This window comes from Loxodonta africana, chromosome 4 (genome assembly GCF_030014295.1).
Source record: "Loxodonta africana isolate mLoxAfr1 chromosome 4, mLoxAfr1.hap2, whole genome shotgun sequence".
Lineage (NCBI taxonomy): Eukaryota > Metazoa > Chordata > Mammalia > Proboscidea > Elephantidae > Loxodonta > Loxodonta africana.
In genome coordinates this window covers 110,275,108-110,292,704 of record NC_087345.1, presented here as the reverse complement: position 1 = coordinate 110,292,704, position 17,597 = coordinate 110,275,108, and the positions used below count along the sequence as shown (strand labels likewise).

Sequence of the window (17,597 nt, the reverse complement as noted above, 5' to 3'; positions counted from 1 at the left end):
CTGTTCTTAGCTGGAGTTTATGCTGATGTTGCCAGACAACTGAGGAATAGATGCAAAAAGCAGGAAGCATTATTGAATTGAGCCCCAGTGCCAATTTGGGAAAAGCAAATTAAAATGTAAAAGAATATTTTTCCACCCCTGGCTTCTCAACATAAAATGGCAAAATACATGGTTGCTGAAAAAGTTACAGAAAGTGCTAATTTTGCCAGAAAGTAAAAACCAATTACTCATTCTTTTTGCAATAATAATGCATGCATAGATAGCAGTTAAAAAATGGAAAAAAAAGTGTTTTTAACTCAAATGAAGTATTTTGATTTACAAATGAAAGTGCATGTACATTTAAGTAGAAGAGTTTTGACATAATTGAGTATGTGTGTGGTCTTGTTTCAATGTCTTTTGATTTTTTCAGGTTCCACTTGAAAAATGGATGATGATGATTTTGGTGGTTTTGAGGTATGCACTTATTTTACTTAAATAATTGTTTAGCTTTCTGGGATTATACTAGAGGTAACTATTTTTGAAAATGTATTCTTATTGGGAGTCATACTTTTTTCTTGATCATTTTGAATGTAACTCTGGAAATAAATAAAATCAAAGAAAATTTAAAAATCTCCCCTCTGAAAGTTAAAATTGATTTATGATTATTGAACAATTGGTCTTGCCCATAGGAATGGTTTAAAGTGAGATAATTAAGTGCTACCAGTAGAAGTATTAAAAAAGAGGTTTTAAAAAATAGTCAGCAGATGATTTTGTTGGGATACATGTCTATTAGGAAATACTTGTGAGATGAAGGATGAGTATTGAAGCTCCTGTCATACATTTTCATGTTTACACCTGTAATGAGTTGATATATTAAATACATAGCCTTTTGGTGGTTTATAGACTAATTAGTATGTTTGTGTTATTAGATTATTCTCTCAGGTTTGGGTTGGATGCCTACTTGTAAGTGGAAATTGTTAGCTGAAGAAGAGCAGTGTCCTTTCCTTAATTCTTTTCAGTGTGTGTTCATTTTATTGAAATATTTTATAACCCAGTTATTTTTACACAGCCAGTATAGTCTTGCAGGAAAATCTCTGGATTAGGAGTGAGGATGCCTGAGCTCAAGTCCTGGAACCTCCATCAAGTGAGCTCTGTGGTTTTTTTTAAGTAAGATTTTTACCTAGTTTAGAATTTGGTAGCAAAGAGATTGTGAAAAATTAAGGAGTATAATTAATGACATTAATGGGAAAAATAGGATATTAAGTGTATATTGAGTGTTTTGAATGTCATGAAAGAGGTGTTGGCTCTTTAGGTTAGAATCATTTTCTCTTCTGCTAATTGTCAGTATGAAGGTATTTAAGTATTGACAGACCTGTTTTCTGTGTTTCGTTTAAAACTGTTTTTTGTTTAATGCATTTGTAAATTTTCTACTTCTTTTTCAATACTTTGTGTTTTGTTGGATGATTAAGTCTTATTTATGTAACTGAAATGTGACATTTAAAGTTCTGAAAAAATTCCTTTCATTTTGAGGCAAAGAGAGGTTTCAGATATCATCTGACTTAGTTTGAAGGTTACAACTAGTATAAAACTCGCAGCTGTTGAGTCGATTCTGACTGATAGTGACCCTATAGGGCAGAATAGAACTGCCCCATAGGGTTTCCAAGGAGCGGCTGGTGGATTCAAACTGCTGACCTTTTGATTGGCAGCCAAGCTCTTAGCTACTACGCCACCAGGGCTTTATTTAAACCATGCTTGATGTATTATACAAAGAAAAAAAAAAAAGAGTGGATAGTGCTTCTTAGAGTAACAGTTTCACTTCAATGTTATATTCAATAAATCTATTCCTTTCAATATTACATATGGTACAATGTTAACCAACCATTACAATTTAGTTGTGGTTATTGTGTTTCTTTCTTTCCACGTTCTGTTGTAGAAATATGGAAGACCTCTGTCATTGGTTACATAAACATGTTCATTTTTCATAGTTTGTAGAGAGTGGCTACTGTATTCTATGTCACTGGCAGATTGTGCCATTTAACTTTTTGGCTGATAACTGAATATAGGATCCAAATTGAAATTCAGACTCCTTTATTTTCAATAATAATTTTGCTGTGACTTGAACATCTAAGAGTTAGAAAACTCTGCAGTCTTACCCATGAACTCAACATTCAGTAATTGCACCATTGTTTTTAAGTTATTAAATAGGAGAGCCTGTTAATTGAAAATGTTATCTTTAGGAATTCTTTAAATGTTAAATGCTGGTATCCTGTTTCTTCAGATCAGTCCGTAGTTAGGTGTTATGCTAATTTCTTAAAAAGATTTGATCTCTGCATTTTAAAGGAAAAATTCTATCTGTGTGTATATATAGATATAAACATACATCATATATATATTTACATTACAGAGATGTGTAAATATTGTGATGAATTAGGTTAGAGTACTTATATATAAAGCCCTCAAGTGAAAATGTGATCACCTCTGCTGTTGTGAGTTGCAATCAAGGTGTTTTTGACTCATAGTGAAAATGTGATATATATAGAAAATATTCCAAATGTAATTTCTATTCTATATATCCTTAATGTAAGGAAGGAAATATTTTACTTAAGATAATAGGGAATATTAGATGCTGGAAGTGATGAGTAGTGGTGGAAGTGGTAGCAATGAAGACTGAAAAGCAATTGGGTGTTAAGAGGGAAGGTGTAAGTGTATCATTTTACAGAAGATATGCTTGTAGAACTGGCCGGCTTGATCACTTAAATGCAATTTCTGCTTTTCTGATTTTAAAATAATCTTGCCTTTATTTTCTAGGCTGCAGAGACTTTTGATAGTGGAAATGGAGAAACCCAAACCATGTCTCCTGCTATTCCTTGGGCTGCCTTTCCTACAGGTAAGGGCTTTCAGTAACTAGAATTTTTTTTTCTGTTAACATTTTTGCCTTTTGTTTGAAAGTCTGTTTCTCACCTTTACACTTGGTCTTCTCTGATCTGAAAAATGGAATGACCCAGATATACTCACTAATGTAGGTTTTTCCATAACAAGTTATGAATTGCATAACAAATTATGCAATGGTGGCTTGAGGCCTGATTCTAAAAATGGTATCAGGAACATTAAATGATATTAAAGTACAATATACATTTTCTAATTTGTCTTAGTTTTAAGAAGATGAGGTGTCAAAGAACTTTTTCTAGGATATCAGTTCGTTAGTTAATGTCTCCCTTCTTCTTACAGTCTAAAAAAATATATCATCTACTAGTATTTAAACTTAGAAGATTTTTGAGAGCCTTTCAGAAACATTGAAGATTAAAGTCAAGCCATCCAAAAAATTAAATACAACATAAATTCCATTATTTAGAGATGGTTCTAAGAAAATCTAATGTTTAATATAATGTATGTCTGAAGAGTATTTTGAGATTTTAGACTTTTTATTTCACCAAATCATTGTAAAGTCAGGATTAGATGAAAATGTCTTCCTTTAACAGTTTTGTGTAGTTCTAGATTATTAGAATTATTCATCTTATAAACATTGGTACGTATTATTTATTAAGCAGTATGGGGGATAAAGATGTATAGAACATAGTCTAGCCCTTTCCTTCAAGGAAAGGTAGGGCAGGCACATGCATATTTGTAATATGAAGGGTATTTATAATTGAAAAGACTTTCATTAGTATGTCATTCTGTCATCCATTCTTCGAATACTTATTTCATGCCTACTGTAGAGTCAGTATAAGTTGAAATTGACTTGATGGCAACAGGTTTATGAGTCAAATGATAAGGAGCTGTGTTAGTGCAGTGGTTAAGCCCTAGGCTGCTAACCGCAACGTTGGCGTTTACCCACCAAGTGGCTCTGTGGGAGAAAACACCTGGCATCTGCTTCCATAAAGATTACCCGACCCTGTTAGTGCCAAGTCAGTTACGACTCATAATGACTCTGTAGGACAGAGTAGAACTGCCCCCTAGGGTTTTCAAGGAACGGCTAGTGGATTTGAACTGCTGACCTTTTGGTTAGCAGCTGAACTTTTGACCACTGCACCACCACGACTCCTAGGAAAACCCTATGGAGCAGTGTTATTCTGTCTTGTAGGGTTGCTATGTGTTGGAATTGACTTAATGGCACACAACAACAACAACAACATGAGTCAAATACCATCCTTGAAGGTGGGCATATATTGTTAATCTGAGCTTTGAAGGATGCTTACGATTTCAATAGGCAGAAATGGGAGGGTAAGCAAAGCTTTTGAAGAGAGAAAAATAAATGGAACACAGTTGCAAATAATGGAAAAGAGATGACATAGTTAAGATGTTCATTCTCATTTCCAGAGCTTTATATATGTTGTTTCCTTTGCCCACAGTTGTTTTCCTCTGCTAACTAGTCCCACTCTCTATCACTCCCTTACCATACTGACTCCGATTTTTTTTTTGTTACTTTTTGCTTTAATGTTTCTTTCCTGGGAAGTCTTCCTAGAGGCCTCTCCCATGTCTACATGCACTCATTACTGACTTTCATGTTAGACTGTAAGTTTTGAGGGTTAGGCACTGTGTGTGTCCTATTGTTGTATCTCAGGGAGTGAGCATAGTACCTAAATTATAGTTGGCCTTCAATAAATATTTGTGGAATGAATTCTTAAAGAAAAAAATGAATGAATGTGTAAGTAGCTCAGTGAATGAATAGATTAGGGTGGCTGCAATAGATAGAAATAGGAAGTGTTATGTTGTTAGGTGCGTTCGACTCATAGCGACCCTGTGTACAACAGGACGAAATACTGACCAGTCCTGCACCATCCTCACAATCATTGTTATGCTTGAGCTCATTGTTGCAGCCACCGTGTCAGTCCATCTCGTTGAAGGTCTTCCTCATTTTCGCTGACCCTCTACTGTACCACGCTTGATGTCCTCCAAGGACTGGTCCCTCTTGAAAACATGTCCAAAATATGTGAGATAAAGTCTCACCATCCTCGCATCTAAGGAACACTCTGCTTGTACTTCTTCCAAGACAGATTTTTTCTTCTTCTGGCAGTCCGTGGTATATTCAAGATTTTTCACCAGTACCATAATTCAAAGGCATCAATTCCTCTTCGGTCTTCTTTACTCATTGTCCAGCTTTTGCATGCATATGAGGTGATTGAAAACACCGTGGCTTAGATCAGGTGCACCTTGGTTCTCAAAGTGACATCTTTGCTTTTGAACACTCTAAAGAGGCCCTTTGCAGCAGGTTTGCCCAAGAAAATACGTTGTTTGATCTTTTACTTTCTAAATTTTATTTATTTATTTATGTTGTTGTTGTTGAGAATATACACAGGAAAACATGTACCAATTCGTTTTTACATATACAGCTTAGTGACATTCATTACATTCTTTGAGTTGTACAACCATTCTCACCCTTCTTTTCTGAGTTGTTCCTCCTTCATTGACATAAACTCACTACCTGCTAAGCTTCTTACCTAATCTTTCAGGTTGCTGTTGTCAGTTTGTTCTTAAAAGCATAATGCTCAAGGTAAATCCTTTTTTACTAGTTAAGCTAAAACTATTGTTTGGTTTTAAGATGACTTCAGTGGATATTTTTGGTTTAAGGTTTAAAGATTATCTCAGGGCAATAGCTTTAAGGATTCATCCACCCTCCAGAGCTTCAGGAAGTATAGAGTATGAGAGAATTTGAAATTCTGTTCTGCATTTTCCCCCTTTGATCAGGATTCCTCTATTGAATCGTTGATCAAAATGTTCAGTAATGGTAGCTGGGCACCATCTGGTTCTTCTGGTCTCACGGCAAAGGAGGCAGTTGTTCATGGCGGCAATTAGCCACACAATCCACATCCTCCTATTCCTAACTCTACTTCCTCTGTTGATCTAGGGGAATAGAGACCAATTTTTGTGCCTTGGATAGCTGCACACAAGCTTTTAAGACCTCAGGCACTACATAGCGGACTAAGTGGTAGAACAGAAGCATTAAACACATTAAGCCAGTTAACTGGGGTGTCATGAAACTATGACTCCAGACCTCCAAACAAAGGAACCAAATTACATGAGGTGTTTGGTTGTACATAAGCAGCCTCAGCAGCTACTCCTTTTTTTGGTCATTGTTGTAAATACATCTATCACTTGTTGCATATGTACAGCTTATTGACAGCAATTACAATAATCGACTGTGCAACCCTACCCTTAATCAATGTGGTTTTTCCATCAACATTAATTAATTCCTATTTTTCCCCTCCCTCCTGTCCCTGGTAACCTCTTAAAAACTTTGCTCTTTGCACATTTGCCTTTTCTTGTCTTATTATATAAGTGAGGTCATACCATATTTGTCTTTTTGTGATTGGCTCGTTTTACTCAGCATAATGCCATCAAGCTCCATCCATACTGTAGAATGCATCAAAACTTCATTTCTCTACCGGCTGACTAGTATTGCATTATATGCGTATACCACATTTTGTTTATCCATTCATTTGTTGATGTCCACTGAGGTCGTTTCTACCTTTTGGCTATTGTGACCAGTGTTACAGTGAACATTGGTGTACTAGTCTCTTTTTGAGTCTCTGCTTTCAAGTCTTTTGGGTATATATCTAGGAGTGGAATTGCTGGGTCGTATGATAGTTCTCTTGCGTGTTGCTGTGATGCTGGAAGCTATGCCATTGGTATTCAGACACTAGCAGGGTCACCCATGGAGGACAGGTTTCAGCTGAGCTTCCAGACTAAGACAGACTAGGAAGAAGGACCTGGCAGTCTACTTCTGAAAAGCATTAGCCAGTGAAAACCTTATGAATAGCAGCGGAACATTGTCTGATACAGTGCTGGAAGATGAGCCCCCCAGGTTGGAAGGCACTCAAAAGATGACTGGGGAAGAGCTGTCTTCTCAAAGTAGAGTCGACCTTAATGACGTGGATGGAGTAAAGCTTTCAGGACCTTCATTTGCTGATGTGGCAGAACTCAAAATGAGAAGAAACAGCTGCAAACATCCATTAATAATCAGAACCTGGAATGTACGAAGTATAAATCTAGGAAGATCGGAAATCGCCAAAAATGAAATGGAACACATAAACATCAATATCCTAGGCATTAGTGAGCTGAAATGGACTGGTATTGGCCATTTTGAATCGGACAATCATATAGTCTGCTATACTGGGAATAACAACTCAAAGAGGAATGGTGTTGCATTCATTGTCAAAAAGAACGTTTCAAGATCTATCCTGAAGTACAGTGCTGTCAGTGATAGGATAATATCCATACGCCTCCAAGGAAGACCAGTTAATACGACTGTTATTCAAATTTATGCACCAACCACTAGAGCCAAAGATGAAGAAATAGAAGATTTTTATCAGCTGCTGCAGTCTGAGATGGATCAAACATGCAATCAAGATGCATTGATAATTACTAGCGTTTGGAACGTGAAAGTTGGAAACAAAGAAGAAGGATCAGTGGTTGGAAAATATGGCCTTGGTGATAAAAACACTGCCGGAGATCGAATGATAGAATTTTGCAAGACCAATGACTTCTTCACTGCAAATACCTTCTTTCACTAACATAAATGGCGACTGTACACATGGACCTCACCAGATGGAACACACAGAAATCAAATTGACTACATCTGTGGAAAAAGACAATGGAAAAGCTCAATATCATCAGTCGGAAGAGGGCCAGGGGCCGACTGTGGAACAGACCATCAATTGCTCATATGCAAGTTCAAGCTGAAACTGAAGAAAATCAGAGCAAGTCCACGAGAGCCAAAATATGACCTTGAGTATATCCCACCTGAATTTAGAGACCATCTCAAGAATAGATTTGACCCATTGAACACTAGTGACCACAGACCAGACGAGTTGTAGAATAACCTCAAGGACATCATACATGAACAAAGCAAGAGGTCACTAAAAAGACAGGAAAGAAAGAAAAGACCAAGATGGATATCAGAGGAGACTCTGAAACTTGCTCTTGAGCGTCGAGCAGCTAAAGCAAAAGGAAGAATTGATGAAGTAAAAGAGCTGAACAGAAGAGTTCAAAGGGCTTCTCGAGAAGACAAAGTATTATGACATGTGCAAAGAGCTGGAGATGGAAAACCAAAAGGGAAGAACATGCTTGGCATTTCTCAAACCGAAAAAACTAAAGAAAAAATTCAAGCCTCGAGTTGCAATAGTGAAGGATTCCATGGGGAAAATATTAAATGACGCAGGAAGCATCAAAAGAAGATGGAAGGAATACACAGAGTCATTATACCAAAAAGAATTAGTCGGTATTCAAGAGGTGGCATATGATCAGGAACCGATGGTACTGAAGGAAGAAGTCCAAGGTGCTCTGAAGGCATTGGTGAAAAACAAGGCACCAGGAATTGATGGAATATCAATTGAGATGTTTCAACAAACAGATGCAGCTCTGGAGGTGGTCACTTGTCTATGCCAAGAAATATGGAAGACAGCTTCCTGGCCAACTGACTGGAAGAGATCCATATTTATGCCTATTCCTAAGAAAGGTGATCCAACCGAATGTGGAAATTATAGAATAATAGCATTAATAGCACACGCAGCAAAATTTTGCTGAAAATCATTCAAAAATGGCTGCAGCAGTATATCGATAGGGAACTGCCAGAAATTCAGGCTGGTTTCAGAAGAGGACGTGAAACCAGAGATATCATTGCTGATGTCAGATGGATCCTGGCTGAAAGCAGAGAATACCAGAAGGATGTTTACCTGTGTTTTATTGACTGTACAAAGGCATTCGACTGTGTGGATCATAATAAACTATGGAGAACATTGCAAAGAATGGGAATTCCAGAACACTTATTTGTGCTCATGAGGAACCTTTACATAGATCAAGAGGCAGTTGTTCAGACAGAACAAGGGGATGCTGATTGGTTTAAAGTCAGGAGAGGTGTGCATCAGGGTTGTATTCTTTCACCATACCTATTTAATCTGTATGCTGAACAAATAACACGAGAAGCTGGACTATATGAAGAAGAATGGGGCATCAGGATTGGAGGAAGACTCATTAACAACCTGCGTTATGCAGATGACAGAGCCTTGCTTGCTGAAAGTGAAGAGGACCTGGAGCACTTACTAATGAAGATCAAAGACCACAGCCTTCAGTATGGACTGCACCTCAATATAAAGAAAACAAAAATCCTCAGAACTGGACCAATGAGCAACATCATGATAAACAGAGAAAAGATTGAAGTTGTCAAGTATTTCATTTTTCTTGGATCCACAATCAACAGCCATGGAAGCAGCAGTCAAGAAATCAAAAGACACATTGCATTGGATAAATCTGCTGCAAAGGACCTCTTCGAAGTGTTGGAAGGTAAAGATGTCACCTTGAAGACTAAGGTGTGCCTGACCCAAGCCATGATATTTTCAGTTGCATCATATGGATGTGAAAGCTGGACAATGAATAAGGAAGACCGAAGAAGAGTTGATGCCTTTGAATTGTGGTGTTGGTGAAGAATATTGAATATACCATGGTCTGCCAAAAGAACGAACAAATCTGTCTTGGAAGAAGTGTGGCCAGGATGCTCGTAAGAGGCAAGGATGGCGAGACTGCATCTTACCTACTTTGGATATGTTATCAGGAGGGATGAGTCCCTGAAGAAGGACATCATGCTTGGCAGAGTACAGGGTCAGCGGAAAAGAGGAAGACCCTCAACAAGGTGGGTTGACACAGTGGCTGCAACAATGAGGTCAAGCATAACAATAATTGTAAGAGTGGCCCAGCACCGGCCAGTGTTTTGTTCCGTTCTGCATAGGGTTGCTATGAATTGGAATTGACTCTATGGCACCTAACAACAACAAAATGATAGTTCTAATTTTAGTTTTTTGAGTAGGCACCACACTGTTTTCCATAATAGTTGCACCCTTTTGCATTCCCATCAGCAATGGATAAGGATTCCAATTTCCCCACATTCTTACCAACATTTGTTGTTTTCTGTTTTTTTATTTTTTATTTTTTATTATCTTACCATCCTAGTGGGCGTGAAATGATATCTCACTGTGGTTTTGATTTGCGTCTCTCTGATGGCTAATGACACTGAGGATCTCTTCGTGTGTGGCAATTTGAATGTCCTCTTCAGTGAAATGTCTTTTCAAGTCCTTTGCCCATTTTATGAGTGGTTATTTGTTAAAAAACAAAAAAAAAAAAACAACAAATTTTTATTGTACTTTAGGTGAAAGTTTAGTGCAACTTAGTTTTTCATTAAAAAATGTACACACAAATTCGTTTTTGACATTGGTTGCAATCCCTGTAAAGAGCCACTACTCTCCCTCTTTCCCTTATGACTGCGGGTTGCCTGTTTCCATTAGTATAGTTTTCCCATCCTTTTCTGTTTTCGTGTCTTTGCTTTTAGGCAGATGTTGCTGTTTTGGTATTGTATACTTGATTGAACTAAGATGAACGTGTGTTATTGTTTGTTTTATAGCCCTGTCTAACCTTTGGCTGAAATGTGGACTTTGGAAGTAACTTCATTTCTGAGTTAGCAGGATGTCTTGGGGCCGTAGTCTGAGGGTTCCTCCAGTCTTTGTCAGACCAGTAAATCTGGTCTTTTTTTTGTGTGTGTGTGTGTGAATTTGAATTTGATTGTGATCCTGGTCAGAGTAGTCGGTGGTGGTAGCCTGGCACCGTCTAGTTTTTCTGGGCTCACGCTGGTGGAGGCTGTGGTTCGTGTGGTTCATTAGTCTGTGAACTAATCTTGCCCTTGCGTCTTTGATTTTCTTCATCCTCCCTTGCTCCAGATGCGGTAAAACCAATGGAGTGTCTTAGGTGGCCACTCACAAGCTTTTAAGACTCCAGATAATACTCACCAAAGTAGGATGTAGAACATTTTCTTTATGAACCATGTTATGCCAATTGACCTCGATGTCCCCAGAGACCATGGTTCCCATCCCTCAGCCCTGATAATTCGGTCCCTCAAGGTATTTGGATGTGTCTAGGAAGCTTCTATGACTTTACCTCGGTCAAATTATGCTGACTTCTCCTGTAATGTCACTTGGTTTCTTAACTCTGCTTCCATGAGCATTGATTGTGGATCCAAGTAAAATGAAATCCATGTCAACTTCAGTGTTTTCTGTTTATCATGCTGTTGCTTATTGGTCCGGTTGTGAGGATTTTTATTTTCTTTATATCGAGGTTAATCTGTACTGAAGGCTTTGATCTTCATCAGTAAGTGCTTCAAGTCCTCTTTCCTTTCAGTAAGCAAGGTTGTGTTATCTGCATATCACAGGTTGTTAATGAGTCTTCCTCCAAACCTGATGCCCTGTTCTTCTTCACACAGTTCAGCTTTTTGGATTATTTGATCAACCCACAGATTGGCTAAGAAGAAGAGTTGGGATAATAAATGATATTTATATAATGGCTTAGGATTTTCGGTGTGCTGCCCATTTTTTTTTTTTTTTTTCCAAATAATATAGACAGGGAACTATACTATCTGCATTGTGCAGATGACAAAACAATGTTTTAGAAAAGTTACTATCCGCATTGTGCAGATGACAAAACAATGTTTTAGAAAAGTTCTGTAGTTTGATAAAGATTAAAGTGTTTAAGGATGGACTCGAACCTTTCAGATTCTATTCCAGTTTTTTTTCTCTAACTCTTTTTTTGAATAAAACATCAGCAGGACTATGTGAATGAGTTGATGCCAGGGTGTAGGAGAATCAAAATTAATTCTTGAAATTTCAAGCCGTGGTTCTGGAAAAATGTTGTTACCATGAACAAAAACAGGAAATTTAAAGGAATTTGCCTGTAGTAGAATATGGCCTTAATGAATTTATTTTTCAATGTGTGTGTTTAAGTTTCCTAGTGCTCAGGAGAGAGGTCAGGGCTAGAGTTATTGGTTTGAGAGTTTTTCCATTGGTACGACAGTTGTAGGAGATCACAGAGAGAAGCAGCATATAGAGATAATAGGCTTGAGAATAAAAATTTGGATGTTCTTATTTAGGCAACAGAAAAGAGAAAGGGACTGAAGTTTGAGAGGTAAGAAGAGAGTTGGGATAGTGCTGCAACACAGACATCAGGAATAGAAAATTTTAAGGAAGGTGTGGTCACTTGTATCGGAGGCTCTAGAGAGGTCAGTGAGATTTGAGGCTGAGAAAAAACCCACAGAAGGTCATAAGTGTCTTTTGAGGAAATGGTTTCAGTAGATTGGACGTTGAAGCCAGATTGTACTCCTTTGCTTCTTATGAGTGCAAGAACAGTCTGTTTTCCTATAGTAATTGTGGCAGTAATATGGTTTTGGCAAAGAATATTGAATATACCATGGACTGCTTAGAAGAACGAACAAGTCTATCTTGGAAGAAATACAGCCAAAGTGCTCCTTGGAAGTGAGGATGGTGAGACTTCATCTCAGGTATTTTGGACATGTTATTAGGAAGTAACCAGTCGCTGGAGAAGGACATCATGGTTGGTATAGTCGAGGGTCAGCAAAAAAGAGGAGGACCCTCAACGAGGTGAATTGACACAGTGGCTGCAACAGTGAGCTGAAGCATAACAAGGATTGTGAAGATGGCACAGGACCAGGCAGTGTTTTGTTCTGCTGTACACAGGGTCACTAGAAATCAGAACTGACTAGATGGCACCTAACAACAACTAAAATTGAGACAGTTTATTAAAGAATTTTATATTGTGTGCAGATTATCTAATTCCTGTTCTCCAGGAGTGAATATTATATCTGTGCTTGTGTCTGTACATCCATAGGCCAAGCCCTCAAAACCAAAAAAACCAAACCCAGTGCCGTCGAGTCGATTCTGACTCATAACGACCCTAGAGGACAGAGTGGAACTGCCCCATAGAGTTTCCAAGGAGCGCCTGGCGGATTCAAACTGTTGACCCTTTGGTTAGCAGTTGTAGCACTTAACCACTAGGCCACCAGGGTTTCAAAGTCCAATAAAATTGGAGTTACAGAACAAACCCTTTCCAAAGTGTGCGTGTATGTATGTACGTGTGAGCGCGCATGTGCGTGCAAACCCATGAACTGTCTCTCCCTCTCTCTCTCTCCCATTCCTTTTACAAAATAGATATGAAGAAGGTATTCTTTCTGGATTTCCTCAGGGAGTTGCAGAAGTTGAGGAAAACAAACCTGGCCAGGGAATGAAGTTAAAGGCATGGTGGGTGTGTTTTCTCAGCCAAAGCAATCTTTTTCCTTTGTTGAGGATGGTTTGTCTTTCTCTGCTAAGAAGTCTGCATCTGATTCAGGAACCTGGAGAGTGTTTAGGAAAGAGTGAAGTGAACAATCTAATTAGCAGAACAATTTAATCATTCCTACACTAAAAACCAGAGAAGAGAGATACCTTAAGGAATCAGGCAGATTCTTTTCAGTTTAAGGAAGAAGACTATATTTCTCTTCTTTTTTTGTCTCCTACTCTACCTACACCCTCACTGTCTGTAATATATATGGAAAATCTTTTTTAAGAGAGATGAATATTAATCAGGTTTTACCATAATTTAAAATCCGGGAAGATTACTGAGAAACATTTGGTTTGAGTCTTTAAAGGAGTTGGGTAGAATAGAAATTTTTGTTCTTGGAGTTAGAATAAAGGATTTTTGTTATGTAAAGAGTGCAGTCGTCCTTGTGTGCCTAGTGATTATATTGCTTCAGGGTAGATGGGGGTTGGTTTCTTAATAGATACTGGGATAATTAATATATGCAGAGTGTCTGTTTACAGCCTGCAATTCTGTTAATGAATTGAGGTACCTCAAGACATGCATCTCATTGTAATATTAGTATCATTTGCATCATAGATCCCTAAAATGCTAGCTTATTATTTGCAGGGCTGATGATGAAATTAATGAATTGCCAGATAGAATAAATGAAATGTTCATGTTGATTCTTTACAAACTATTATCTTTAGGCCAATATTCTCATTAAACAATTGGCAGGTATGGCATCTTACCTGTAAAATGTGTCTCTATTATCGTAGGAGTTAGAGGATGTAAACGAGAGATGAAGGTTATTCACTTCTTCTTTATTCTCGGTAAATACGTGGAAATTGTTACTTCATTTTAGTGAAAGATATCCTAGGAGAATGACTTTTATTCAAGTATTTTTCTGCCTATTTCATAGCTTTACCCTCTACCTTGTCTTCCATGACTAGTTTGCTTGAAGTCTGTGGTCTACATAGTGTTCCTAGATGATGTCGGTTCCTATCTCCTTGCTGTTGCTCCTGATTGTCGTACTTTCCCTCATCTCAGATCTACTTACTTGAGTCTTATGTTTCATTCAAAAAAAATTATAACTCTTTCATGGAATTTGTTTCATAGCTTATCAACTGCTCCTTTTCTTTTGAGCTACTCTTTCTCTTTTCTGTACTACTTGCTTGACATTTAGCTTATGCTAATTTATGTTTTTGTATATTATTTTATCAGTATGATTCCCATCTCTACATATCTATATTAGTCTAAGTCTTGAAGGGCAGAGTCTGTATTTTAAATCTTTTTGAATCCTAAGTGCCCAGCATTATGCCTTGTTAATAAAAAATTGCTCAGCAATTGTTTCTTGATGGTTAGTAGACCAGATTTACTTTCAGTTAACCCTTTGTCATTTTTATTCCTTGGGGTAATTAAATAGCCTTTCAGTCACAAGTTAGAGAAAAGCAAACCTAAACTTGCATTTAAAAAAATATATTCATCTTGAAAATCTTAGATCATTACTCAAAGATGGCTAAGAAGCATTTTCCTCTAGGGCTCAGTTGACCTTACTGGTAATTCTCAATTCAGAAAAATAGGTCTGGAAATTATAATTAACAGGAGTAGTCATAGGTTAGAAAGACTGAACTACTCTCTTGCTCATCTTTTCTCATTGCTCAGCTTGTCGTACTATATGTCGGCAGGTAACAGTGGAGGTTAGAATAAATTTTATTTCAATATACTATGAGTCTAGAAGCAATAGTAGGAGTATCTAGTTCTCCTTTTTTTCCTAGGTGTGGTTCAAAGGAAGCTATTCCAGATTTTGCATAGCATATCATAATCAGAAAGTTATCAGTGTAATACTCATAGTGGTGTATTTTTAGAGATAATTTTTGGAGGTGTGTGTGTGTGTATTGTTGTTATTAGGTGCCATTGAGTTGCTTTCTACTCAGTGACCCCATGTGACAGAGTAGAACTGCCCCTATAGGGCTTTCTAGGCTGTAATCACATCTAGGATGTAATTATCCATCTTTAAAGGAACAGATCTCCATTTCTTTCTCCTGTTGAACTGCTGGGTGGGTTCGAACTGCCAACCTTTTGGTTAGCAGCTGAATGCTTAACCATTGTTCCACCAGGGCTCCCCCCCCTCCCCACTTTGCATTTTGATTTCCTCCCTATTCTCTCCATTTTTACCTTTCAGTACAATTTCTGCTTTACCTATTCCCTTTTGAAAGAAGGACTTTACTTTTACTTGGCCTTACAAATTCTAAGAACATTAGACTGTTGCATAATCTTAGTTTGGGGTTACTATGTGTTTTTGGTCACATTTTCTGACTTCAGCATACCCAGAGTTTCAGAACACATGGGATTTATTTAAATTAATTCTTTAGTTTGTTGTTAATTTATTCATTCACTTTTCATATATTTGAAAGTTTACTACATCTCAGACAACATTTCCAACAATCCAGTAGCAGCATCAAGATAAATGGAGAGGAGATTTGAGGTTGTCAAGGATTTCATTTTACTTGGATCCACAGTCAACACCCAGGGAAGCAGCAGTCAAGAAATCAAAAGATGTAGTGCGTTGGGCAAATTGGCTACAAGAGATCTCTTTAAAGTGTCGAAAGGCAAGGATGTCACCTTGAGGACTAAGGTGCACCTGACCCAAGCCATGGTGTTCTCAGTTGTCTCATATGTGTGTGAAAGCTGGACGGTGAATAAGGAAGACTGAAGAAGAATTGACGCCTTTGGATTGTGGTGTTGGAGAAGAATATTGAATATACCATGGACTGCCAAAAGAATGAACAAATCTGTCTTGAAAGAAGTACAACAAGAAGGCTCCTTAGAAGCAAGGATGGTGAGACTATGTCTCACATACTTTGGACATGCTATCAGGAGGGATCAGCCCTGGGACAATGACATCATACTAGGTAAAGTAGAGGGTCAGCGAAAAAGAGGAAGACCTTCAATGAGATGGATTGGCAAAGTGGCTGCAACGATAGGCTCAAGCATAACAGTGATCATGAGAATGGCTCAGGACAGGGCAGTATTTCCTTCTGTTGTACATAGGAACCAACTTGATGGCACCTAACAACAACAAGAAGAAGAAGTACCTTTTGCTGTAGGCCATTTTCCATTTTCAGTGATGCCATTTGAAAGCTGTCACTTCAAAGGAGAGGACGTTTCATGAAATGTATTGTTAATAATTAAGCCACTTTTATCAGTAACTAGCTTCAAAACTTTGATAGCAGTTGCATGAAAAGGATATTAGGTCAGGTAATGTTGTCATGGTGCCGTTGTGTACAATGTGAGTGGTGCTGTTTTAGAGGCAATGACTGTTCACTTTTTACTTTTAAATGTATAAATATAAATTGCCTAGAAGGCGAGGTGGGAGGCAAAAACCTTGAATACTGTCCTTTCCAATATGTTTCTAAGTTTCTTGTAGCACTACACAGATCACATTAGAATTCATTGACCATCAAAAGGAAAAACAAGTGGTCCAGATAGATACTTTAATCCAAATTAGCTCCTTCAAAACAGCTTATATACAGGGCAAACTAAAATGTCTGTCACAAGTCTACCCCTTTAGAAGGAATAATGGGAATTGAACCAGCAAAAGTTGAATCAAGTAACTTAGATGTGGTTCACTTTGCATCTGGAGCTATTTGCATACAAAGCCAGCAGGAAAGTTCAAACATTTTTCTCAAGACATTGGCAAAGAGAAACCTGGAAGGCAGATGCCTTTTTGATTTCATGGTTCAGTTTTTCCATTCTCCATTCTCCTGGCCAGGAAAACCTAGGATAACAAATCAGCCGTTTCGTTAATATCCATTACTCTCCTTGCTAACCGTGTTTTTCCAGTAGATTCTGTGTTACACATCTATGAGAGCTCAGAACCTGAGTCTACAGATTTTTGTTTAAAAAAAAATGGTTGTGATATTTTTATTTCTCAGATTAATCTGTGGTTTGCACATGGTAATAACGTACATTAACCAAATTCATTGTTCTGATATATATTTGAGGTTAAATTTGAAGGCGATTTACTACATATTCACATACCTGCATTGTAATAGGCATTGTGGGTAATGTTTAAAAACTTTTCCATCCTTTCTTATTTGTAACCACTTAAGACTTTTTTTAAAAATCAGGTCATAAACCATATTTTCATTGTAATAATTTCATAATACCTTTACATAGATTATTTGAATGAGAGATTGCCAGATTGCTTCCTTTTGTTAATTCCTTTATTTTTCTTCTTTCTTCCCAGATTATTAACTCACCTTCTTTAATTTTGGATCCAGTTCTTATAAATGACACCTAAGGTGGCAGCTTTTATAAGCTGTGAATTATTACTATACATAAAAATGCTATTCTTCATGTGGATTTCCAGTAATTTATGGCATTTTCCATCTTCACGCCCTGGTTGCACAGTGATTAAGCACTCGGCTGCTAACCAAAAGGTCATTGGTTCAACCCACCAGCCCCTCCATGGGAGAAAGATGTGGCAGCCTGCTTCTGTAAAGATTTAC

The 17,597-nt window shown here is 37.6% G+C and overlaps 1 protein-coding gene across 12 annotated transcripts in view; it reads left to right on the top strand.

Annotated features, from left to right (window-relative positions):
- The window catches only part of CCDC91 (coiled-coil domain containing 91), a 449,582-nt gene that overhangs the window by 106,844 nt on the left and 325,141 nt on the right, over positions 1 to 17,597 (top strand). For 8 of the 12 annotated variants that reach the window (XM_023555097.2, XM_003405370.4, XM_023555080.2 and 5 more), the window contains 2 exons: positions 410 to 453; positions 2,788 to 2,866. In XM_023555097.2, coding sequence (XP_023410865.1) covers positions 424 to 453; positions 2,788 to 2,866 — 109 coding nt within the window. In that variant the 5' untranslated portion in view covers positions 410 to 423. Of the gene's footprint in view, positions 1 to 409; positions 454 to 781; positions 1,124 to 2,787; positions 2,867 to 17,597 lie in introns of those variants that run through there. The other 4 variants (XM_023555102.2, XM_023555093.2, XM_023555068.2 and 1 more) reach the window with 4 other exon arrangements.